At 65.4% G+C, this 23,410-nt stretch overlaps 1 protein-coding gene across 3 annotated transcripts; it reads right to left on the reverse strand.

Moving 5' to 3' along the window:
- Window positions 1-1,704: 1,704 nt before the first annotated feature.
- Window positions 1,705-22,663, reverse strand: ALS2CL (ALS2 C-terminal like). Of its 3 annotated transcripts, XM_079795073.1 has the most exons (26): window positions 19,834-22,663; window positions 18,600-18,723; window positions 17,795-17,987; window positions 17,403-17,468; window positions 16,812-16,977; window positions 16,208-16,339; window positions 15,478-15,597; window positions 15,035-15,093; window positions 14,837-14,903; window positions 14,155-14,351; window positions 13,853-13,918; window positions 13,415-13,513; window positions 13,161-13,322; window positions 12,108-12,219; window positions 10,991-11,068; window positions 10,138-10,268; window positions 8,966-9,139; window positions 8,770-8,866; window positions 8,427-8,584; window positions 7,854-7,922; window positions 6,816-6,989; window positions 5,894-5,936; window positions 5,163-5,206; window positions 4,933-5,082; window positions 4,406-4,502; window positions 1,705-4,034 (listed from the first exon to the last, which is right to left on the reverse strand). In XM_079795073.1, the coding sequence occupies exons 2-26, from the start codon at window positions 18,700-18,702 to the stop codon at window positions 3,930-3,932; spliced, it is 2,862 nt and encodes a 953-aa protein (XP_079651199.1). In that variant the 5' UTR covers window positions 18,703-18,723; window positions 19,834-22,663; the 3' UTR covers window positions 1,705-3,929. The 3 variants fall into 3 exon arrangements, with proteins under 3 accessions (XP_079651199.1, XP_079651200.1, XP_079651201.1); XM_079795074.1 differs by lacking the exon at window positions 13,853-13,918; XM_079795075.1 differs by lacking the exon at window positions 5,163-5,206 and having other exon boundaries at window positions 3,895-4,034.
- Between the last annotated feature and the right edge of the window lie 747 nt (window positions 22,664-23,410).

Below are 23,410 nucleotides of genomic sequence, written 5' to 3' on the forward strand. Positions count from 1 at the left end.
CTGAATAAACATAATTGCCCAGCCCGGCCTGCGAGGCTCAGTGGTTGAGCGTCAACCTACAAACAGGAGGTCACAGTTGTATTCCTGGTCAGGGTACATGTCTGGGTGGCAAGCTCAATCCTGTGTGGGGCGTGCTGATCAATGACTCTCATCATTGATGTTTCTCTCTCTCTCTCTCTCTGAAATAAAAAAATAACAAATAAAAACAAAAACGTAATTGTAGGTTTATACCCTGAGTGGTGGTGGTGGTGGGTGGTCCATGCCCGAGGTCATGACCCTCCCATCCCCAAGGGCTGCCTCGGAGGACAGTGCCCGTCTTATAAGGACTTGAGTCAGGGAGAGGGAAGGCCTGGCCCGTGTGGCTCAGTGGTTCAGCATCGACCCATGAACCAGGAGGTCACGGTTTAATTCCCGGTCAGGGCACATGCCCGGGTTGCAGGCTCGATCCCCAGTAGGGGTCGTGCAGAAGGCAGTCAATCCATGATTCTCTCTCATCATGGATGCTTCTCTCTCTCCCTCCACCTTCCTCTCTGAAATCAATAAAGTATTAAAAATATATATTTTTTAAAAAAGCGGGAAGGATGCAGAACTGAGGGAAGTAAAGCCCACAGAGAAGAGAGAATTGTTCTCTGCAAAGACTCGCACAGGAAGTAGAATTCACTCCTTTGATTCACCAGCGTCATTCCGCGGCCTCCCACCGCGGTTAATGCAGCCAGCGCAGCCAGGACCTGCAGCCACAGATGAGGCCCATCTGCAGTGAGGCCCGCAGCCATGTCCGCCGGGGCCTGGATGCAGCCGGCTGAACAAATCCCATCACACACCAGCGGTTTCTGCCTCAGGAAGCCAGGTGGCGCTCTCTCAGCCCGAGGGATTAACCCAGGTGTGGCAGGTGTACCAGCAGCTGCAGACTCCAGCTTGGCCGGCAGCAGCCCTGGCCAGCGAGCCGAGGCTGCCCTGGTGTTGGCCGGGGCCCAGGTGGTGTCACTGGTCACTCCAGCTACAACCAGGGGCACATCTCACGCCCCCCTTTTCCAAAGGGATGACCCGTTGCAGAGAAGAGGCCCCAGGCGATGCGAGTAGTTTGAGTCAACAAAGGCCTCATTGTGAGGTCTGCACAGCTCTCTGGGGTTTCTATGACAACACCCTAAGGCACAAGTCAGTGGTCGGCAAACCGAGGCTCGAGAGCCACATGCGACCGACACCCCCACTTCTTCTAACGCCACTTCTTCAAAATACCCAGACCGAAAACCGACTTCTGCGCATGGGCCATGAAGTTTCAATCGCAATGTACGTGTGCGCCCACACGTGGTATTTTGTGGGAGAGCCACACTCAAGGGGCCAAAGAGCCGCATGAGGCTCGAGAGCCGAGGTTTGCCCACCACTGGTCTAGGTCAGCAGTTCGCAACCTTGTTTTGGCCACGCCCCACCTAAGCATCTCTAAAATCCTGATGCCCCCCCCCCGCCCCTCCCCGTGACATAGAATTCTTACTCAAAACGTGAACTACTCATGTGGAGGAAGCCTAAAAGGCCATTAACTTGGTCTACACACGCTTCCAAAGAACATGGCATCCATGAAAGAGGAAAGTAAAAGAACAAAAGGACAGTTGAAGTACCGAGGAAGAAATCACTAAGAAACTGTTTAAAAAATAATATGAAGTGATATGAAAAAACAGCAAATAAAGTTTCAACACGAGACCTGAAGGGATATGTCACCATATATATTTATACACTGTACATGAGGCCCCTAGAACCATGAGAAATGCAAAGAATTCACTGTTTATAACTCATTCTCGAATTGCTCCCCTTGAAAATCAAGTTGCCCCCCTGTGGGCGTGTGCCCCATTGGGAACCCCTGGTCTGAGTCCTTCTTCCGGTTACAAAGGGGCTGCTGGGTCCCTGCTGGGTCCCGAAAGGGCTCTGGGTCCCCTGCCGGGCGCCGGGAGCCTGGGGTGGCGGGGGCAGGTAGAGGTCAGGCTCCCAGGGGGGAGTCCGGGTGGGACAGTGGAGGGGGGACCTGGAGGGGGGACCTGGCCGAGGAGCCCAGCTGCGTGGTGGCCGTCAGCAGCAGAGGCTGGGTGGGGAGACACCACCACGCACCCCCGGGCGCAGGCGTGGGGGGCCGCCCGCCGTGGGTGCAGCGCCCTGCCGCTCAGGGGAAGCCCGGCCTCTAAAATGACGCGCGTGGGGACGGACACACGGACCAGGGTCTGCGGGACGCGGACCCGCTGCAAAGGCGACCCCTGGTGGCCAAACACGCTCAGCGCACCCACCTGGGCGCCACTGTCCGGTTTGTAACCTGGCGCTGGCGGCAACGGGGGCGCGTCCCGCATCCCGCATCCCGCCCGGGTCTCCAGGTCTTTCTCAGCCCAAACCCAGGCCCTCGCGGGGCGGGCAGCCCCGTGGTCCCGTCGGAAAGCGGCCCGTGGGCGTCGCGGAGCAGCTCTCCCGGGCCCCTCCCCTCCCTGGCCCGGGGACCAGAAGTCCCATTTGGGACCCATTCTGAAGAATTTCACCTCGTCCTCGTCCCCACGGTCCCTGCGCACAGAATCCTCAGCCTGGAGGCAGGTGGGACCGGAAAGATGGAGGGCGCAGTGGGCCCGACCCTGAGTCCCTGGGAGCCAGCGACTCCAGGTGCTAACTCGACTCCAGAGCGAGGCCACCACCGGCTCCCTGCAGGCCACCTACTCCACCAGCCTCCCCGGCACCACGAGGCAGCCACCCACTGGCTCCAGGCGGCTCCTCAGTGAATGGGCGCTGACCTCCATGGTCAGTTTCCATCTCATGCCAAGGCCCCGCCCGCCCCACGTTCTGTTGGAGGTCTGACTCTCCTGCAGCCCTGAGAGGTCAGTTCAGCGGGTGCTGGGCAAGGCCCTCCGGGTCCTGGAGAATCTGAGCTCCTCCAGGGCCCTGTCCCGGAGGCGGAGGCAGCGGGCGGCAGGCGGGGCTGGGGGTGCAGGGCTTGCCCACTCCCCTGGTCCAGGCGGAGAACTGGCTGGCAGAGGGCGAGCACACTGGTCAGTGCCCTGGTCCTGGGTCAGCCTGACTGCCCACAGCGCTCTGGGCAGCCTCCCTCTTCCTCAGTTCAGCCCCCTTCCAGGGACCTCCGTGGGGGCCACTGGGGCTTCTGGCAAAAGCAGAGCCCAAGACCCTGCATTTGGTGACCCCAGTTAGACAGCCGAGCCCCCTTCCTCCGTAGGCGGCAGTGCAGGGGGGCCTGGGTCTCTCGCCGGCTGCCCCGCATCATCTGTCTGTGGGTGTCCCCCAGCCACCTCCCCAGCCCGAGGCTCCCGGTGGGGATTCAGCCTTGGGCTGAGGAGGGCTGGGCTTCCTCAGAGCCGCCACTTGCTTCCGTCCAGGGTAGGGCGCAGGGAGGCCCGGCGGCTGCACAAACCTGCCTCTCCCCATCTTCACCTGGCGCAGAGTCAGAAAGGAGACAGGTCCCAGGAGACCACTCGTGGGAAAAAGGCTGGTAGACAGAGGGTCACGGGAGGGGTCACCAGGAGCCTCTGCCCAGGAGTGGGGAAACCGACGACACGGACGGTGATGTGAGAATCTCAGGTACAGCCCAGGACTTGCAGAAGGACTCCAGCAGCAAGACAGATGAAAGGTCCTTTACAGACAATCAAGTCCATTTTACAGATGGCAACACTGAGGCTTAAGGACTTGAAAGCAAGGCTCAGGCGAGGGGAAGCCAGTGGCTCCTCACCCCCAGCCTGCGAGCCACTGCAGGTCAAGGTCACTGGAGGCTGGTCTCGTGGCAGAGGAAGGGAAACCACGACTCTGGGGCCACACCTGTCACCCCTCACCCGCACCCCAGTCGGGGCTGCAGCACATCTCCCTGAGAGAAACTCATCTCCTCCAAGAGCACCACCTACAGGGCCCATCCTGCCCTCTGCTCGCTGCACGGAGTCCACGCGGCCTGCTCAGCCCTACGCCTGGTCCAGCGGAGGCCGAGCGACCGCGCCTCCCTGGAGTCCCGGCAGGTGGGCAGTCGATGCATGTCGGCCGTCCCTCTGGATGTGCTGGTAACAGGACTGGAGGGAGAGGGGAGGGGGAGGCTGCTGTCCTGCCCACTCCCAGCCACTGCACGGTTTCGGGCGGTTACCAGGTGCACCCCCCACCCGGGCCTGCACCACCGTCTCCAGCTGGACCCTCACCACAGGCTGCAAGGAAGTGGGCCCCCCTCCCCCATGTGCCCGGGCTGCAGTCTGGACCACACTCGGGCCCTGGGGTGCTCGGGCTGGGATGCACTTGGCTGCCCCAGCCCCTTTTCACAAGGGCAGGCCCAGGGCTCTGTGAGGGTCCCTCTGTGGAGGCACATGTGTTGTGGGAGTGAGCTCCCTCCCATGGTGGCGGCTGCTGCAGGGAGGGGTCTGCCAGTGGCCAGGGCATCTCTGTCCCTCACCTCGAGGGCCGTGAGCAGGAAGTCATACCGGCCGCCCGTGTGGCTGGGGTCCATCATGTCCCGGGTCAGGTGGATCTCGGCTCCCAGGTGCTGGATTCTGGAGAACCACCCGCAGTGAGAGGGAGGAGGGGCCGCCAGGGACAGGTCCCGCGGCTGGGGGAGGAGCGGGCCTGGGAGGCTGGACACCTGGGCGAGGTCCCTGCTCTGCTCTGACGCCCACGGGACCGGGGTGGCGCCCTGGGACCCGCTTCTCTCTGGGCCCCAGTGTGCCCGTCGGCACTGAGATACTAAGAAAAGCAGTGACGTTCACAGCTGCTGTTCAGTGTTGGGAAGGGGGGTGGGAGGGGGTGGGGTGGGGGTGGGGAGGAGGTGGGAGGGGGTGAAGTGGGGGTGGGGAGGAGGTGGGAGGGGCTGGGGTGGGAGGGGGTGGGGTGGGGAGGGGGGTGGGAGGGGGTGGGGTGGGAAGGGTGGTGGGAGGGGGTGGGGTGGGGAGGCCGGGGGAGGGACCGCTCCTGCATGCGGCTCACCGGGCGCGCACCACCACGTAGATGAGCAGCGGCAGCAGGTCGTCCATGGGCAGCTTGTGCTCCTGGCCCAGCACCTGGGACACCGTGGCCTCGATCTCTTCGTACGTCCTCTCCAGCGCCTCCAGCTTCTCCCGGGGGTCCACCGTGGTGCTGCAGATCCAGGCCTGGTTCAGTCCCAACGGGGCCCCCCACGCCCGCCTCCCCCCACCCTGCCCAGGGCCCAGACTCACACGATCTTCTGCAGACACTCGGTGGCAGACACCAGGGAGTGTCTCTGTGGGGCGGGGGGAGCAGCTGGTGAGGCCCCAGTCCCCCAGCTCTGTCTCGTCCCCTCCCTGGCCACCCACCCATCCCCATCAGTGGCTTCAGCACAGCCCTGCCCAGAGGGTTGAGGGCACGGGACAGCTCTGCTGTGAGCCTCAACTTACTCAGCTGTAAAATGGGGAAATGGTTGGCAGGAGGTTGGGAGGATCAAAATGGATAAAGAAGATAATAGAACAGCCACGGTGGCTGGCTGCGCCGTTCTGATGGCCTATGTCAGTGGCTCACAACCCCAATTTCTGATCCTCCCCGCGTTTCTGACCCGTAGGTCTGGGGTCCCGAGAATCTGCTTTTCTAACAGGTTCTCCGAGGCTGCTGCTGCCTGGGGAGGGCCAGCCCGCTTCCCCCGCAGCCGACGAGGAACAGAGCTCAGCACTGGGCCCACGGCCACAGAACCATGACAAGGTGGAGCCTGGGCCCGAGCCTGGTCACTGTGGGCCATGAGCTGCACCCTCACCGCCACGGCAGTCAGAGCCACCGCGGAAGCCTGGCGTCCCCTCCTCACCCCTGCGCCCCTCCTCAGCCTCTGCAGCCTCTGACCAGCAACCCGAGACAGAAGCTGGGGAGCTGGCACGAATGTAGGGTTAAGCTCAGGGTGCAGGCCTCCCCTCCCTGGCAGGTACAAGGCCTGCTCTCTCACCTGATTGGTCGTCAGCATGAGGTCCTTGAGGGGCCACAGGTGCCTGAAATTTAAGAAATGCAACAGGACGCTTTGCTGAGAGGAGGGGGCAGGGTCTGCGGTCAGAGGGCAGTTCCCAGCAGGGCCGCGTGCAGACATGGGCCCACAAGGCAGCCCAGAGCACGTGTGTGCAGCCCAGGGCAGGGAGAGGCTGGAAGGATTCCTGGAGAAGGTAGACCTCCCTCTGGCCCCAGCATGAAGGTGACGTGGCAGCTGGAGGGTGGAGGAGAGACACCTGGGAAGCCAGCGGCACCTGGTCTCTGGGCTGGTGACTGGTCAGATGCAGGAAATATTCCCCACGATGGAGGGGAAACGGGGTTTGGGGGGAGCACTCTCCCGAGTGACAAAGACCGGGCGTGGGAGCAGCGCCCATGCCCTCATCCCTCCGAGTATCCGTGGTAGGGAGGGATGCTGAGGAGAAAGGTGTTGTGGGTAGAGGGAGGCCCTGCTCTGCCCCTGGAAGGTGCTCGGTTTCCCCTTGAGGATCTCCCTTCCCAAGAGCCAGGAGCAGGCGAGCTTGCCCAGCCCCAATGTAGACCCCGAGTGGCCCTGGCCACTCTGGGCACAGCCAGCATTCGGGGAGCACTCAAGGCCCAGGCCAAGCCAGTGAGGGACTCAGGGGGCTCTGCGGGAGCTGCTGGGCAGGGGACCCAGCTCCTCGTGGAGACAGTGAGGGGACTGAGCTCGGAGAGGTTAAACCTTGAGGGGCAGAAGCCACACCCGTCACCACAGGGGGAGCCAGAGACAGACCAACACACAGAGAGACGCTGCGTCCCTGCACCATGCAGTGACCCGCCCCCCTCGCCCTAAACCTGGACACACGGCCAACAATGCCGTCTCTGCTAGAGACAACGTGCGTGTACCCTCCGCCGGGGAGGCTTACTGCTGCACATCCAAGAGCTCCAGAAGCCGGGTGTCGGGGAAGAGGCTCAGGTTGGCGATGCCCTGGCTGTAGAGACTGTCCTCCCGCTCGTGAAGCAGCAGGTAGAGCGTGAAGAGCTCCGCGTAGAAGCTGGGCAGCATGAGAGGCAGCACCAGTCCGTGCACCTGCAGCTTCCTGAGTGACAGCGACCGGGACGGGTGGGGTCAGCAGGAGGGGTCTGGTGCTGGTCACTGCTTGAGCTGCCCTCCCACGAGCCCATCCTGCTCCTGGTCCCGCCACAGCGTCCCCGCCTCCAGCTCCTCCCGTCCGAGGAAACCCTCCGCCAGCCTGTGCTCTGCCAGCTGCTTCTCGTGCGCCCGAGAGCCGGCGCGGCAGGTGGGGCAGGACTTAATCCCATTTCACTGGAAGCAAACCGAGGCCCCGAGTGGACAGGGACTGGCAGCAAAGCCCTCAGCGGCCCCTCCAGGACAGTTCTTCCTGCCTCGTGTCCCGTGCTTCTTGGGGCTCCAGGGGAAGCCCCCCAATGCCAACCCCACGCCCAGGCCGCCTGCAACGCAGACGAGGGGCCTCTCCGCTCAGCGTCTCTAGGCCTGGAGTCTGAAGGCCAGTCGTACAGTTGGATCTCGGGGGTCTGGGGGAGACAGACTTAATGACCCACGTAACTTGCTGTGTGACCTCAGACTCGGCCCCTGCCAGGGCTCAGTTTCCCCATCTGTGTACAGGAAGGAGGGCACCTGGGTTGCTGCGCACCTGAGAGCTGGGGCTGGGTTAACACATTCGGACAGAGAGGTATTTGGGGCACTGCCCGCCCCCCGGAACCGAGGGTGTGGGTCATCGCTCGGCTCATGGAACAGGTCATGGGTCCTTCTGACCCTTGAATGCTCTCTGAACAACGCTTGGTCCTAGCCTTCACTCCCCACACTTCCCCAGAAGCATCCCTTTCCCTGAGGGGCCCGGGAGCCAAGGTGTGGGGACTCCCTAGGCCCGGGGGGGGGGGGGGACCTCACAGACCCCGGGGGCGGGGCCTGGGGCAGCCACCTTGTCTCGGCGTCTTCCTCTTCCGCCGGGGCCTCGCCCTTGCGCTGTAAGGCAACCTGCAGCAGCCCCCTGCAAGCCAGCGAGGAAGGGGCAGTGTGGCCGCCAGCTCCCACAGGACCAGCGCGCCCACCCGCCCGCCCGCCCGCCCGTCACCAAGGGCGGTGGCTCCACCCCAGACCTGGGGACACAGCCTCCCAAACCTCAGGGGGAGGAGCCTGGGAGGACAGGCTGCCCGGCCGAGTCCTGGCCCCTCTGTGACGATTCTCGGGGTGCAGCTCAGCCAGGACTGGAAAGGCGGCCCGAGTCCAGGGTCAGGCTTAGCCTTCAGTGGGGTCAGAGTTCCCCTGGGGCCAGGGGTCAGCCCAGGGCCTGATTGGGCCTGGCCATCATCTCCCCAGCCTCTGCTCCCCAGCTGCACGCTGACCAGCCCACCCCCTGGTTCCTTCTCCCCCCAGACCTCAGGGGGAAGCACCATTGCCGCCCTGGGTCCAGGCACAGCCGATGCTCGGAAGGGGCTGAGCCCACTCCCCTGGGCCACAGGGCAGCGGCTGCCCACGTGTGCCCGGGGCTCACCTGTAGGCGGCCCAGAGCTCCTGGGCGTGCTGCTTCACCTCCTCCTGGGCCAGCCCCTGCAGGTGCTTGTTGGCCCCGAAGCCTGCGTACGTGGCCTGGAAGGTCAGCATCAGCGTCCGGAGCAGCTTGCCCAGGGGGTGCAGCGAGCTGCTCAGGGCCTGCCAGTGCGTAGCAACGAGAGATGCTCAGGGCCGGGGCCTGGAGCCCAGCGGGCCCGACGAGATTCCCAAGACTGCGCCCATCTCATCCCTGGGAACACTGAGGCCCTCTGAGGAGGAGGAGCCCACACCTGGCCCCTCGGGCGGCACCAGGGGCCGTGAGGTCTCCCAGCCCCAGGCCTCACCTTCCGGAGACACTGCTGCAGGGCCTCAGGCTCCCGGTGCCGTGCCACCTCCTCCAGGATGTCTTCCATTCTGCCCACACCGTCGTCCAGCAGGGTCCTGAGGCGCCATGCACACGTCCCTCAGCCACACCCCGCCCGGGCCACCCCCTCCAGGGAGCCTGGGTGTCCCCGTGGGTGCGGCACACGCACGGCTCACCTCTCACAGCACAGGTACTCCTGGGACTCGCGCAGCTCCCGCAGGCTCTGCACGTGGAAGCCCAGCAGCGCCTCCTGCAGGTCCCCCGGGCAGCCGGCACGCACAAAGTCCCGGAAGGGGCCGCAGACACCCTGCCAGCGGCTCTCCACAGGGAAGGCGCCCAGGCCCAGCTGCCTGCGATGGAGAAAGGGAGCTGTGGTGGGCAGGCCCCTGTCCAGGCCCCTGGGGACTGGGGATTGCCAGCCTGGCCCAGAGTCAAGGCCAGGAAGGGGAGATGGATTGGGGGTACAGATGGGGCTCCCTCTAAGGCTCCAGCAGGAGGAAGGAGGCCGAGGAAGGACAGCGAGAATCTACCGCTGGTGGAGAATAAGGACCACCCGGAGCCCGGGAAAGGTGACAGAGACCTGAGAGCCGCGGCCCAGTGCGGAGTGTGGTTTGGTCTGAGAGAGACCAGCTTCCCCGCCGGGAGACCTGCTCTCCCTCCCACCACTGCCCCTGCCTTCCTGAGCCTGACCCCGTCTTAGCCAGCAGGCCTGGGGTCGAGCTGGGTGTGTCCGGAGCACTGCCCTCCCGTGCCACGCTCACAGCCTTTCCCACACCTGCACCCACGGGGCTGGTCACGCCTCAGGGTTGCCATCATGCTCGCTCCGATGTCGGGGAGGAGCATGCAGGGACGGTGGGTGAAGGAGCTCCCTCCTCACATCGGAAATGCTGGCTGGCGCTGCGCCCCTTGAACCACCACCACACAGATGCCCTCCTCAGTGCAAAACCACGTCTCCCTCTCCACTCAGCAAGTGTCCTTCTCCTCCTCGGCTGCCAGGGAACGCGGAGCTAGACGAATGCTCAGCCATCACCCTGTGGCCTATCTGCATCTCCCTTTCTTTCCAGCTCAACTCACACTTCTGTTTTCTACTTTATTCTTGTTTGTTTTGCTTCATACGCTGTTTTGTACTCTTCCTAGAAAAACAGCAGGGTCTAAGCAAAGCCTACGTGGACTTTTCTCCAGTTTTGTGGCACATGGAGTTACCGCCACATGGTCCTTGATTCCAAGTCTCTTCGTTAAGGGCTGTGTGCCCCGAGTTCTCTGATGAGACCTGCGCCCTTGGGGTGGAAGCAGACACAGAGACCCCCCAAGCGGCTCTGAAAGCTGGGCCAGACGGCGAGGCTCTCACCTCTTGCAGGTGCTGCTTGGGTCGGGCGGGGGTGCCGCCATGTCCAGCACGCCCTGCGTGTACAGGCCCCTCCGGGCCACGCTGTCAAAGGAGCCCTCCAGGGTGTAGCCATTGGGGAAGGTGACCTTGCCCTGGAAGCCGGAGAGGGAAGCAGGGATGTCTGCCTTGTCTGTCCAGGTGCCCTTCCATCCAATCACGACCGGCCTCATGCCTGTCCATCCCGTGTCACAGAGGTGAGGGACCGTGGGTGGCCTTCCCTCCACCCATTTAATCTGCCACCCAAGGGGCTCACGGTCCTCCACCCCCAGCAGCTCCCCACCCGGAGCTGTGCCCTTCCCCAGGGGCCACCTCCGGGGTAGGAGACGGGAACTGGGGAAGAGGGACTCAGCTCAGGGGGAGCACCACCGCTGTGGGCCGGGGCGGGGGGCAAGCCCAGAGGTGGGCAGGGGTCTGGGGAGGGCGATGCGTTGCTGCCGGGGCTGTTCCATTCCTAGCACTCGTGGTCCCCAGGCCGGTCAAATGCCGGTCATAACAAAACCAAAACAGCCCCACGGTGCAAAGGGCCCATCAGGACACACCGCCTCCTGCTGGGTCAGCCGGGGCAGGAAGACACCGGGCACCTGGTGGAGGGCGGATCCCAACGGGGAGACGTGCAGAGGACACACCGGGGCACCAGCACTGCCCACCCGCCTTCCGCCTCCCACCAGGACCAATCACCCGCAGCAGGAGGGTCCCGGGTAGCCGGCGATGGGAGAGGCCCTTCCCTGCCTGCTCCCACTGCCCCGGCCCCAGCCCTGTCCCAGGGGGAGGCTCAGACTCCAGTCCTGGCCTTGGCAGGGGGGGTGGCCCTCACCTTCCCCAGGAGGGTCAGGTCCCTGGTGAAGTTGCCCTCATACAAGGAGTCGTCTTCTGAGAGGAGGATCCCTGGGCCCTAGGGAGGGAAGCCAGCAAGAGGGTCGGTGGGTTCAGAAGGGCCAGGAGACATGGGGGGCGGGTAGGAAAGGGAGTGGCATTGGTTCGTGGGGAGCAGGGTCCTGACCCTGTCACACCTCCCGGGAGTGTGCTGGGTGGGATGCCAGCCCTCGGCCGACTGTGCACCGTGCATGAGCCCCCTGGACCTCATCCCGGTCGCCCTGGACACCACCCTGGGCTGGCTCCTCCTCCCGGGGGCCTCTCTCAGGAAGCCTCCTGGGGAGCCCCCCTTCGCCCCCTGGCTCAGGAAGTACTATGAACCACCCCACTTCCTGCCACCGACTCGGAGGGGACGGTGGAACGGATCCCGGGGAGCCCGCAGCCAAACAGGACACTATTTCTGCTCTTATTTCTGCATCTCGTTTATGCACCCGCTCTCGTCTTTCCCTCCTTCATCCTCTCAGAACAAGATGCAGCATGAACAAACAAACACGCACAACAGCAACAACACCTGGGCCCTGGGGGTGCTGGCGGGGGGGAGCTGGCACGGGGTGCCGGCTCAGGACCCGGGTCTGAGTCTCAGCCCTGGCACGCAGCGGAATGTGACAGTGGGTAGTTCTCTGACCTCCCTGGGCCTCACGCAAGTCATCCCTACACTCGAGACAATGATGGGGCCACTGGGGGATCCCCGAGATTGTGCTGGGAGCCGCGTCCAGAGCTGGGCATCCGGTTAGGGGCCCATGAATGTTGGTGCGCGGGCTGCTGGCATCACCGCGGCCCTGCCCTTCGCTCTCACTGCTTCTCTGAGGCTTTGCCACAAGCAGGGAACCTGAATTGCTGGTGGGGAAACCGAGGCTGGGAGGGCCAGGGACTCGGCAAGGCCAGGGGAGAGGGGTGCAGGACTGGAATCCTGCCCAGCACCCAGGAACCCAGCTTCCCTCCTCACCCACCCTGACCACCTCAGCTCGGCCTCAGGTCCCGGAGCAGGGGCGGCACTCAGCCCAGAGCAGAGAGAAGGGAGCCCGGGACACACGACCCACGGGGGTCACTCCACTCACCGCCATCTTGTCTGCCTGGAAGGTCCCCTGGTAGCAGGCGCCTGCCTGGGTGACCAGGAGCCCCGGGCCGTGGCGCTGGTCCGCCTGCCACATGCCAATGTAGCGCTCACCCCTGGGAGGGAGGTGGCCAGAGTTAATGACACTCGTTCCCATGTACCTTCTGTGTGCTCTGGGGTGTGTGTGTGTGTGTGTGTGTGTGTGGTCGGCAAACTGCGGCTCACGAGCCACATGCGGCTCTTTGGCCCCTTGAGTGTGGCTCTTCCACAAAATACCACGGCCTGGGCGAGTCTATTTTGAAGAAGTGGCATTAGAAGAAGTTTAAAAAATTTGGCTCTCAAAAGAAATTTCAATCGTTGTCCTGTTGATATTTGGCTCTGTTGACTAATGAGTTTGCCGACCACTGGTGTAGGGGGTGATCGCCAGGGGTCGGGGGTGGGGGTGGGGGTGGGGGCAGATAAGGAGCAATGACATCGCCTGAGTCCATTCAACTCAGACTTCAGGCAGGTGAAGTCAGGCCCCCCAAGAGCGTGGAGGAGGGAGAGAGCCTGCCTGGGGGAGGCATCTTGGCAGGCTTCCCGGGGGAGGCGGCAGGCAGGGCAGATGGAGTGGGTGCCATTCAGGCAGGTGCAGGGCCATGGAGGGCGGGGTGTGCAACGGATACACAGGGATGTTCAATGTCCATGAGGCGGGGGGCGGGGGGGGGCACACAGGTGTCACCGTGGGAACAAGGTCCAAGGCGAAGCCTCAGATGCCAGGCGGGGACCCTGAGCCTGGGGTGCACCCCGAGAGCCTGAGGGGGGCGGTCCTCTGATGGGGCCAAGCCAGGGGCTCAGAGCTCCTTCCAGACAGCACGAGGGGAGGGGCCGGAGACAGCCAAGGGAGGGGAGGGGCGGGGCGGGGAGGGGAGGGAGGACCGGACACTCGGACAAACAGACGGACTTCCCACGGCAGGAAGCCGGTGCCTGGGGCTGGGTGGTCCTGAGGGTTTTCTCTGCCCCCTCTCCCCTCCCCCCCCCCCCCCCCCCGCTCCCGGGGAGGCCGCGGAGCGCTCACCGGTCGCCGTCCTCCTGGATCCCGTAGCCGCTCCTCTGGCCCCTCTCCCAGTGGCCCGTGTACTTGCAGGGATGAGGGGCCTGCGGGGTGCTCTCGAGGACCCCAAAACCGTGCCGCAGGCCTGCCTGGAAGTAGCCCTTGTACACCTCGTCAGCGCCGTACCTGCAGAGGGTCACCACGGTGGTCCCGCCTCCTGGAGCTCGGCCCAGGGGCGCGCCTGGACCGTGAGCCCGCCCGCCACGGCCGTCACTTACTCACAGACGCCGTAGCCACACATGCTGCCTTCCCGCCAGTGGCACTTGTAACAGTCGAAGGTGTCCTCGGAGGCCTGGGGCACCAGGCAGACGCCAAAGCTGTCACGTGGGCGGCGGAGGGAGTCGGCACAGGCCCGCCCTGCCCCAGCCCCTTCATACCCTCCAGGCCTTTCTCAGATGGTGGGGAGTCTCAGGTCATCTCCTTTCCAGGGGCCCCTCTCAGGACACCCCCAACCTGCCCCACGCACCCTGGGAGCGCCTCTGGCCCTGGACCACGCCCCCGCGGCCGCCCACTGCAGGGCCTCGGCTTCCCTCTGGTACAAAGACTGGAGCTGGACCATTTGGGTTTGGGAATCTAGGATGGGGCCAGGCTGTGCTGTGGGCAGGGGCGCGAACCCTTCTCCCGCCCACACGCTCCCGCTTCGGCCCCAGCCTCACCCGTGCTCCAGGCCCTGGCAGAAGCTGCCCACGTGGTTCTGCCCGTCGGGCCACTTCAGGGTCCCCCTGGAACACAGGCGAGGCCGGGGGTCAAGCCCAGCAGACCCGTCCTCCATCCCACATGGCGCCCGCCGGCCCTGCCACTGGCTCTCAGAGGCCAGTCCTGTCCAATGGGACGCAGAGAAATTCTGGGGACAGAACTGACCAACTGACCACGGGAATAAGAGCCCGTGGTTCCGCCTGAGGAAGGGGGTCCACGTGGGTCCTGCCTGCCCCTCTGACCCGGGAGCCCGGTCACTCACTTGCCGTGGGGCCGGCCCCGGCACCACTCGCCCTCGTAAGTGGCCTGGCAGAGCCGACCCTCTGCCAGGAAGGTGTACGCCACGGAGCGGCAGGTGGGGGTCTCGCAGGACGCCAGGCCCGCCCCCAGCACCGGGAAGTCTTTCTTCCCACGCAGGGCCTGGCACACGGCCTGGGTGACCATGTACCGCCAGACCACCTGATAGGAGGGGACACAGCACAGGTCGCGTTGCTGGAGGCAGCCCGCTCGGGAGCCTTCCGGGGTGACGCCAGCACGACCCCCTCCACCCCCCCACCTCCAACCCGTCTGCCACTTGGAGGAATCGCCAACCACTCCACGCTGCACCCTAGGGCCCTCCTTCCACACCTGAGCTCCCTGTTGGCAGTTCCAGGGCCTGCCCGGGTGTTGGGGGGCTGGGGGGGTGTTGGAGGGGGGAGCAGGCAAAAACACCTGGCGGGGATCCCAGGCCCCAGCTCTGGCTCCACAGAGAAAAATACCGGCCTCCATGGCATTCTGATGCTCGACCCCAGGCTGACCCCTGACCTCCTCTGATCACAACCCCAGAGGCCTGACACACCCACGGAGCCTCAGGTTGTATACCTGTGCCCTCCCCTCCCTTCCTGTCTCCCTCCCTCACTCCCCTGGCCCCACCCCCACCCAGTTCATAGTTCACCCACACTCACCAGGTCCTGGGGGCTCTTGGAGCCAAAGAAGAACTCCTCTTCCGGGGTGAGGAGGTGGAACGCGCACCTAGACAGACGGAGTGGCCAACAGGCTCTGTCCAGGGGGCTGGGGAGGGCCCCCGTCGGAGCCTGGGGGTACAGGCAGGTCATGGGGTAGAGGGAGGGAGGCCTGGGGTGTCGCTGGAGGAGACTGCTCACCCGTCCTGCTCGCGATCCACCCACACCAGCTTCAGGTCGAAGGTGTGGGCACTGTGACCCTGGGAACAGGACACGGGGTCATCCAGAGCCCAGCCCAGACGCTCAGCTCCTCGGGCCGGGCCGAGCACCAGCCTGCGGGGCGGCACACCCCGTGTCCCAGCTGCTCGGCCCGCAGGCCCAGCCCAGACCCCACCACCCTTACCTGTCCTGCCTCCAGGGCAGCCCCTTCTCAGCCCAGGCGCGGCCCCCCAATCCTGCTCCATCTCAGCCACCAGAACAGGCTTCTGGAGACGCCGCTCGGCCCCACCAGCCCCTGCGGGACCCTCTCCCTGGATCCCGCTGCCTGGGGCTGAGCCCTCACTCCCACCTGCTTCTCCCTTTCCCTTTCCTCAACCAGACCCAGGCCCCACGGTGGCCCCCAGACCCGGGTCGGCCCCACCCACCTGCAGAAGGACGAGGACGTCATCGAAGAGCAGCGCCCGCTCTGCCCGCAGTGGGGTGACTGTCACGGGGACGTCTTGGCTGTCTTGCAAGAGGCGGCGAGCCGGGGTGCAGAGGGCATCCTGGTGAGGGGGGCAGGGCTTGGGCACCCATCCTGGATGCACCCATGCTGGCCACTCCACTCCTGCCTCCACCCCCCGCCTCCCCACCTGCTGGAGGCCCCCAGGTCACATGGACACGGATGGACGGTGATGGGCAGAGGCCTGGGGTGATCCCAGCCCCTCCCAACAGGGCCACACGAGTTCTCTGAAGCGTCGCTTGCCCTCCCAGCCCACTTGCAGCCATGGCCCCCCAGCCCCTGTCAACTCTCACCTGACCTCCCTCTGGCAACTCTTGCCCCCTCCCCCCACCTCCCCCACCTGTTCTCCTGAGTCTCTATCCTAGGCCCCAAGCCTGGCACAGGGTATGTGCCCCTGCAGGGACAGTGCGTGCCACGGTGGGTAGGGACGTGGGGGTGCAAACGTTTGGTGGCATCCCAGGAGAGAGGGTCAGCTCGGCTGGCCACTCTTGCCCGGATCCAGCTCTCGGCCGGGCCCAGGAGGCGCTCAGCAAATGGGTGACCATGGCCTCATGGCCACCCGGTCACCACCAGCCCGCTTCCCGATGGGGAAGCCACGGGCAGGCTCCTGCCCAGCGAAGCTCCTTCCCTGACGGCCCTCGGGCCCCCCTCACCCGCAGCCGGCTGCTCAGGGTATGCCAGAGGGCCTGCGTGGCCTCGGCCTGGTCCAGCGCCTGCTTCATGAAGGACTGGAGGTCCCCAAAGAGGGCGGCCGTGTGCACCACCAGCTCCCGGGCGGGGTGACACTGCAGGGGAGAGAGCAGCCAGGCAGGGCCTCTCAGAACCTCCCCTCGCCCCCCTCCCGGGCTGCCCGGCTCTGGCCTGCGTCTCAGCCCCAGGGCACCCTCTCTCCCCACAACTCCTCGGGGCGTGGCCGGCGCACAGGTCTCACGGGGAAGCAGGACGCTCCAGGCCTCCCCAGCTGGGCCTGGGCCTGGGCCCTCACCCCCAGTATGACTCCTCGTCTGCGCCCCGGGTCTCTGCCAGCTCCGCCAGGGCAGGGCCAAGAACCTCGGACGAGCCCCGGACAAACATGCCCCTCCAACCCCCTCAGAACAGGGCCACGTCCCCACAGCCTGGCCGGGTCCTTCTCAAACCAGGTCCCCGCGTTCCGCAGGCGTCCTGAGCCAGGGCCCTGCGTCTCCCCAGCCTCGGCCGCCCACAGGCCACAGGCTGGTGAGCAGCCCTGGCCCCCCCCCCCCCCCCCCCGCCACTCACCTCCCCAACGGTGTCCCCGAGGCTCCGCAGGAGGAGCGCGTACTTCTGCACGTGATGGGTGAGCGGCTGGCGCAGGGCCTGGACCAGCGCGGTGCCCATCGAGCCCTTGGGGTTCACGCCCCACAGGAGCTGCCGCAGGGCCTTCCGCTGGCCCCGCCAGTAGTCTCTGAGAGAGGACGACCACACCACCTCACTCCTGCATCCCAGCGCCTGCCACCACCGCCTCCCTGCCCGGGCGAATGCCCTCCTCTCCCAGCTCCTGTCCCAGCCGCCAGCCCTCTCCCAGCCGGTTCACCCAGAGCACGAGTGGCCCCTGGAGATGGGGTAGCAACAGCTCAGCGTCTCAGTGGGTGGTGACCACACCCTCACCCAGGGAGGTGTGTCCCCGCCCTGCCCCAGGTCACCCCTGGCTCTGGACCCCGGGCAGCTGCTCGCTAGGTTTGCCTCCCTCTTCCTGTCGACCAGTGAGGAGCTGCCAGAGCCAGAGTGCTCAGGCCGAGTCCTGGGCCCGGACGCTCACTGCTCTGGGCAGAGTTTCCCCCACTTCCTTCCCAGATGCCTCCCCGGAGGCCCCTGCAGCACCGAGCTCACCTCCTCTGCTTCGCTGCCTTCTGAAAGGCCTGCATCACCACACAGCTCGTGTAGGACTCGATGTACCTGCAGACAGGACGGGGCACCCTGCAGGCCCGGCCCCTGCCCTTCTGGGACCCCCAGTTCCCACCCTGCGTGGCTGCAGCCCTGAGGGCCTAGACAGTGGCCTGGCTCTAGGCACAGGCGACCTGGGGCCCTGACAATTCCAACTCACAAACACTTCCTTCCCGGGGAGCCCCCGGCTCAGGCCTGGGGTATCCGAGCCTGCGCAAGACTAGTGCCTGAGCCCACAAAGGCCAACCCTGTGAGCCCCACCCCAGGCTCAACCAACCCCTTGCCCAGCCCTGACCCAGGTCAGCACGGTGGCCCCGACACCGTCCTCGCTGTCTTACTCCATGTGGACCTGCAGGACGTGGTCGGCTTCGTGCAGCAGCAGCAGGGACTCGAGACCGATGGCCTCCGGGTGGCGCAGCCGCTCCCGCAGCGAGCGCAGGCTCCGCTCCGTCACCTCCCACAGCTGCTGGGCGCACCTGTGCAGCTGCTGCAGGAGCCGCAGGCACTCTCTGCCCCGGGGGTCCGAGGGCTCTGGGGGGCACACCCACACGGTGAGGGGGTCAGGGAGCTCACAGAGGCCCCGGGGTCACCTGAGGGCCAGCGGCACCCCACAGCCCTGGAGCTGCGGCCAGGGTCCTGCATCCCCGGGGACCTGGGACAGGATGGGGAGCCCATACGCCCCCTTGAGCTCAGCAGGGGAGCAGCAGGCTCATCTTGAGGCGTGACCACAAGGGCTTCCTCACCAAACAGGACAGCGCCGCTGGCCCAGGGCACCGGGTACACTCACACCCTGGGTCTCCCGCAGGGACTGTAGGGGCACGGACGCAGCCCCCACCGGGAGGCACCCGCCCCAGGTCACTCAGTGAGACCCAAGCTGGAGGGACACCTGCTTCCCTGTCTCGGCCTGGGGGACCCGAGATGAGGGTCCAGCCTGCGCCCTGGAAGAGGTGGGACCATCTCTAGGCACAGCTGGGTCTGAACTAGGCTGGGGCTCACGGCCTGGCCCCTCTAAGGAGCAGCCAGCCGCTGGGGGCCAGGACCCCAGTCCCCTCAGAAGCTGCAGCTCAGAGGCCCAACCAGGTGAGACTCCTGCCCCAGGACAGCGCCTGTGTCCCCACCTCCCCGCTGGAGAATGGGACACACCGGCCGTGAGCAGGGGCTGGAGGACGAGGTTGCTGATCCGGGCGAGGGTGGCCGAGAAGACTTCCTCCTGCTGCAGCAGGGCCGCCTCCTCGGGGCTGCACATGCCCGGGTGCTGGCTCGGGGCCTGCCAATGGGGCACCGAGTAGAGCAAGACAGCGCCGGGCCACGGCGTCCAATGCCAGCCCCCTCGGGCGTGCACCAGAAGCAAGCCCGTGACTACCCCACGTCGGAATGGAGCGATGAACCCAGGTCACCTCAAAGAGAAGTTCCCAGTCTGGCCCCTGCCCCCTCTCCACCTGGCCCAGCTGAAGGGACCTGAGGAGTGGGAGGCAGGACCCAGAACTGCAAAGGGAGCATCCCTGGCCTGCTCACCCCTGGGCTCTGACCCAGCCCTCTCTCCCTGGGTCTGGAGAGAAGGATGTGCTGGGAGAGGAGCCCAGCCTTCAAGGCCATGGCTCAGGACTCGCTGCACCCCACAGGGCTGGTGAGCAAGGAGGCGTCTGGGGGCCTCGCGGGGTTCTGCTGGAGCCATGAAGGATAGGCAAGAAATAAAAAGGCAGAGAGGAGGACAGGCAGGCAGGTGGGGACCATGAGAGCAAAGGCTCGTGGGCACGAGGGCCCAGCCCTGCGGGTGGCCGACAGAGCGCCATGGAGGGCCCCAGAGTGGGGGAGTGGTGTCCGTCAGCCCCGGGGCGATGGACGGTTGCAGAGGAGATGATGCCAAGCAGTGAGAGGGTGAGGGTGTGGCGCTGGCACGGCCAAGGGGACCCCGAGTGGGGGCGGCTGAAAGGCTTAGAAAAGACAGACAAGAGAATGGACGCTGGGTCCCGGTGGGACACTGCTTCTATGAGAGACAGCACCACGGACTACAAGCCACGTCTTTATTTTATAGCCGATGCCACGAGGCACAGTAAGGGTGTGATCAAGATGTTTACAACATTTCCGTGGGTTTCGATCCCACTCAACTACATGTACCTGATCCAGCTTTGTTTACTTGCTGCCCATATCACTCAGCCACATGGGGCCACGTGTTCGGACCACAGGTTCAAGCTGACAACTATAGCTGTTGGCTGTAATTGTGCTGGGAGGGCTCTGCCCTCCAAGCTGGGACTTGCACGTGGCCATGAGAGGACTGTGCCCTCTCATCAGTCCAAGGCTTGAACCTGTCCAAACTGTAGCCGCTCTCCACAGGTGAGGTCAAGGTGGACACTCCAGGCACCCCCATCCGGCTTACCCTGCTGATGGGTCCTCCTGAAGGACAGGTGGGCTCGAGCCTTTGGACTTCCCGCCCTGGAGTAAGGGACCCTCCGAGCAGTTATGGTCAGCTGGGAAGGTGGCCTCCTGCCTGAAGGGAGGAGTAGGAAGGGGCGTGGGCTCAAAGCCAGGCCACAGCCTCCACATGGACTCAGCTCTCTCACCAGACTTGGTGCCTCACCTGGCAAAGGAGGGCATATGCCCAACTCTGCCTCTCCCTGGCACTGCCACCCCGAGACTCTGGAGTAGCTGAGCTGGGGGGAGGGGGGCAAGGGACGTGATGGAGGCAGCTGGTGATGGCAGGCAGACCCCAGGGGAAAGGAGTCTCATCCCTCCCCATGCAGCCATAAGGAGCCTACAACCCCCAGGACATCAGTTCTGGGGAGAGCTGGGCGGGTGCCTCAGAACCGTGGCCCAGGGCCCAGGCATTCCCGCCCCACCTTTCCTGCCGCTGCTTCAGGAGGGCGAGGCCTTGGGAGGGGGAGGCAGGAAGGGGAAGCAGCTGGAGCCTGGCTTCAGCTCTCTCTCCTGCTCGCTCTCGCGCTCGCTCACTCGCTCGCTCGCGCGCTCTCTCTCTCTCTCTCTCTCTCTCTCTCTCTCTGCCCTGCAAGCCCAAGACCCCCTCCCCCAGGGGGAGGGGCAAGTTGTTCCAGGTCAGCTCAGGCAGGACCAGGAGAGCCAGCCAAGGGGTCTGGGGTGCAACCCATACCTCCAGAAACGGCCGGAATGGAAAGGCCCTTTGTGGGCGACCTTTGCCCCCTCAGCTGGCAGGCAGCTGGGGTCTGAGCTGAGAGGACAGTGGCTAACGGTGGAGGAAGGAGGGTGCAACCAGGATGGGAGGTGCGAACTGGGAACCAGATCAGGGTGAGCGGGGACCTGCAGTAAACAACTCGCCAGCCTCGGGGAGGTCTTAATCACCAATTACCCCCACACTCACCTGGGGCCAGGCAGCCCCACCCACACCCATGCCACACTCAAGAGAGCTCTCTGCCCCTCGCTCTGCAGCTGGGAGCTGCTCCCCGACCCTGAGCTATGGCCCACACCCCAGCTGCTGGGACCCCCTGTGGCCCCTGCCCAGCTGGCCATGCCGGGCGTCTCCATAGCCTTGCTCCTCTCTGCGCCTCCGTCACCTCCTCTATGAAATGGGGCTCCAACGAGAGCAGAGCTTTTCAAACATTTACTCCCCAAAAGGATAAGCAGGTGGGAGGGAGTGGCTCTGGCTTTGGGGACCTGGTCCTCAGCCTCCCTCACCTCTCAGAGCTGCCTGGGGCCCCAAAGGGACCTCTAACCCTAGGAAACTGAGTCACGCTGCCGTAAGCCTGGCTGGTGAGGCAGGGGGTGGAGAAGGCTGCAGTTGAGGCTGGGGGTCTGGTCTGGTGGCCCCCAGGTTAAGGAGTGCTGGGCTTCATCCTGTGGGTGATGAGGGGAGTATAAGGGCAGGGGTGAGGCCAGGCATGAGTACGTGTGAGTTGAGTGTGTGTGTCTGCAGGGGAGGAGGCGGTACTGAACTTGAACAGGCCAGGGACCCAGCAGGAGTCCTCCCCTCTCTGACCCGACCCACTCTCTCTGGTCAAGGGCCTGGCCCTCTCTCTCCATCCAAGTGTAAGGCTCCTTAGTGATAGGCTGCACATGATGTGCATAGGGGGAAACTGAGGCCCAGAAAGGAACAGGAGAGCCCAGATACACTGTATGAAGAGCACATACGGAGTCAGAGCCAGCTCACCTGACCTACGTGTTCCGAGAAGCTGGGCGACTCACCTGAGGACACACAGCAAGTTCCGGGGCGGGCCGGCCTCCTGCCTCCGCAGGCAGCTTAGTGCTCGCCAAGGGGTGGAGTAAGCTCGGAACTGGCCGGTCCAGGCATGCCCAGGTGAGTCAGCTGCCTGTCCCCGTGTCAATCTACCCAGCAGCTAGACCTGCTCCGTTCCCTGCATTCCTGGCCTCGGTCCCTGCTGGTCCCTCTGGGGCAGGGTCACCGAGGCCTCCCCTGCCCTCTGGCCCCTCAGCCACACCCTGTCATGGCACCCGTTCCGGTATTTCCCGGTCTGGATGGCAAGGAAGTGCTGCTGGCTGTGCACAACGTTCCTGGGCCGCCCTGGCGCCCCCTCGACCGCCCTGCCCGCCCAGCGGGTGGACAGCTAGCGAGGAGCCGACCGCGGGAGCGGGCACTGACCCCTCCCAGCGGACCCGCAGTCTCCACCCCGCCTCGCCCCCAGCACCCGGCTCTGCCCCCACCCCCGCGGTCCCAAGCTTGTCCAGAGGCTCCTCCGCTCCCAGCCTGGACACGCACTTCGTAACTTCCCTTCCCCTCCCAGCCCGGCACACGGTCATTGGATTTTCCCAAACATGGGCTCCCGTGCCAACCGCCGGGCACGAGCCTGCGCGGCTCCCCCTGCGGGCGACACCAGGCGGCGCCACCTCCTCCAGGCAGCCCCTCGGGCGAGCTGAGGCCCCGGACCCTCGCGCCCAGGCCCCGGCCAAGCCCCCGGGCGATGCGCTTCCCCGACGGGCCGGCGCCAGGAGGAAGGGGGAGGGGACTGCTCCTGAGCCAGTCGGGTGACCACGGGGCAGGGAGGTCGGGGCAGGGGGGACCTTCGGACACACTCGTGCCGAGGTACCGAGGGGGCGTAGAGGGACGGCGACACGGCGACCCCAGGGGGCGCGGAGGCGAGAGTCCCACCTGCAGCGAGGAGAGCGCGGAGCAGGGAGCGCCACGGGCGCGCACCTCCACCACCCTTACCTGTGCGGCGCGGCCCCGCGCGGGGTGACCGGAGCGCGGATTCTCGCCGCGGCCCGCACGCCTTCCCGCACGCCCCGCCCCTCCGCGCCCAGCTCCGCCCCCCCCGCGCCTCGCCCCGCCCCTAAGCCCGCCCTTCCAGAACGCCCCGCCCCCGCGCCCAGCTCCGCCCCTCCCCGCCTCGCCCCGCCCCTAAGCCCGCCCTTCCCGCACGCCCCGCCCCTCCGTACCACGCCCCGCCCCCGCGCCCCACCACCTCCCTCGCCACGCCCCCGGGTGTGACCGTGTGGGGAGCGAGGGCTGGCCTGGAGGTGGCCCGAGGTCTCTCCTGAGGTCAGTCCCCTCTGGTGTCCTTCAGGGTCCAAAGGCTCCTGGGAGCCAAAGAGGGGGGGGGGGGAGGAGGGGGTGAACTTGACCCTCCGGCTCCACACCAAACTCACTCAAGCCCGGCTCGCCTCGCTTCCCGAGCAAGGGCTCAGAGGAGAGCCAGCAGGGGCCACGGCTTCCTCGTCCTGGCAGGGCCTTCCCAGGCCCCATCCCCCCTAATTCCCGCCCCCCCCATTCTGATGTTCTGCCGGCCTAGGGTGCAGCCCGTGACCTCCTCGACCCGCCTTGGGCAGGGCGGCACGGCCAGCGCCACTCTTGCCTGTGACCTTGGGAAGTCCTCCTCCCCCCACTCCTGGGTCTCCACTCGCGAAGCCTGTGGTTGTCTGCGCCAGGGCCTTTGACCTTGGAAAGGATGGCGTAAGCCTAGTCCCGAGGACCTCCCGGAGGGGGAGGGACCAAGGTTCCCGCCTGTAACAAAGGAACCCACTGTGTG

This window comes from Cnephaeus nilssonii (genome assembly GCF_951640355.1).
Source record: "Cnephaeus nilssonii genome assembly, chromosome: 17".
Classification (NCBI taxonomy): domain Eukaryota; kingdom Metazoa; phylum Chordata; class Mammalia; order Chiroptera; family Vespertilionidae; genus Cnephaeus; species Cnephaeus nilssonii.

Excerpts from the sequence above, each read along its gene's own strand:
- ALS2CL (XM_079795073.1), bottom strand. The coding sequence starts at position 18,702 with ATGTGCAGCCCCGAGGAGGCGGCCCTGCTGCAGCAGGAGGAAGTCTTC. Across the intron at positions 8,867-8,965 it reads GAGTACCTGTGCTGTGAGAG|GACCCTGCTGGACGACGGTG; the intron begins GTGAGCCGTGCG and ends ATGGCGCCTCAG. Across the intron at positions 4,503-4,932 it reads TACGTGGTGGTGCGCGCCCG|AATCCAGCACCTGGGAGCCG; the intron begins GTGAGCCGCATG and ends GTGGTTCTCCAG.